General features: G+C 42.3%; 1 protein-coding gene across 1 annotated transcript in view; it reads right to left on the reverse strand.

The window, feature by feature from the left end:
• Positions 1–305: 305 nt before the first annotated feature.
• The window catches only part of LOC101589680 (mitotic-spindle organizing protein 1-like), a 1,662-nt gene continuing 768 nt past the window's right edge, over positions 306–1,199 (reverse strand). The window contains exon 2 of the mRNA XM_023708720.1: positions 306–589. Coding sequence (XP_023564488.1) covers positions 366–589 — 224 coding nt within the window. The 3' untranslated portion in view covers positions 306–365. The remainder of the gene's footprint in view (positions 590–1,199) is intronic.

The raw sequence follows: 1,199 nt of genomic DNA on the forward strand, positions 1-1,199 counted from the left end.
CACATCCCTGCTGATGGCTCCACTGTTCTTCAACCAGGCACAGCAGATGTGCACAGCTGCCAGACAGCCTGCTTAGAAAATTAAAGATATCGGAGCTATAAATAAGGAATATGTAACTATGAATACAGCAACACCAAAGCATTAGGGACATTTAAAAAAATGAGTAAGATGTGACATAAACACATCTCATAGTTCTCTTTGTAAGCCACTTTCCACTGACTTACAAAGTTATGGTTTTATAATTCTTTTTAAAAGGAAATTTTTTTTCTACACTGCTGTATGCAGTAATTTTACTGTTCATTCTTGACTACAGTGCACTCTTAAAATCCTCTTGCACAGCTTGGCATATCAAGAGTTTTCCAGAGTCAGCTTGTTGTATTTTCAGCAGCCTTCAGCGCTTCAGTAGCCTTGTGAAGTTCCTTAATGACTGACCATAAAGCTTCTGGGTTAATGCCTTGTTCACAAAGTCGTACACAAATGGACAGAGTTTCCATATCTAAGCCCGTATTCAAAATTTTTGAAATCTCAAGCAGAACGTCCATGGTCTCCCTCACCGCGCTGAGGTTGGCTGTCGCCACCGTCCCCGATGCTCAGCCACCGCTGCCGCTCACCATGGCTAGGCCGAGAGGTGGGAGCCGGGCCTAAACCAGAACACTTGCTTTAATTTTCTACATGTTTTGAAAGGAAATCACATACATGTCTAAGAAGGATTAAATATAATCTTCAAAGTCTCAACATATGTAACAATAGTAGGGTGTGAATTGAACTTTCTGAGTTGAAATATTCCTTTCATGAAACTCAGCTCAAAGAACAAAGGAGATGTAGAATTTTCCTCTACACAAATCCTAAATTCAAGAGAGAGTCTTGCTTCTCCTTGGAGCAGGAACCTTCTAAGGACTGTGTAAGCCACAGGTACCTGGAGGTTCTGGTTTCTAGGAGTCTGCGCTCCACCCAGGGCTAGTACATCCTCTCAGGTTCCCCAGATCTGGAGCAGGAACACAAGATTGAGTGCCCTAGTACATAATCTAAATTCATTTATGACTGAGAACAACTTGCGATATTGGAGATGGCATATTTGACAATATGTATTCTATCTCTGTCTCTACCTCCATCTCCTTCTCTGTCTCCTTTTCCCTCTCCCTCCCCTTATCAGTCTCTCTCTCTCTCTCTCTCTCTCTCTCTCTCTCTCTCTCTCTCTC

Source organism: Octodon degus, unplaced genomic scaffold, assembly GCF_000260255.1.
Source record: "Octodon degus isolate 3935 unplaced genomic scaffold, OctDeg1.0 scaffold00495, whole genome shotgun sequence".
NCBI lineage: Eukaryota > Metazoa > Chordata > Mammalia > Rodentia > Octodontidae > Octodon > Octodon degus.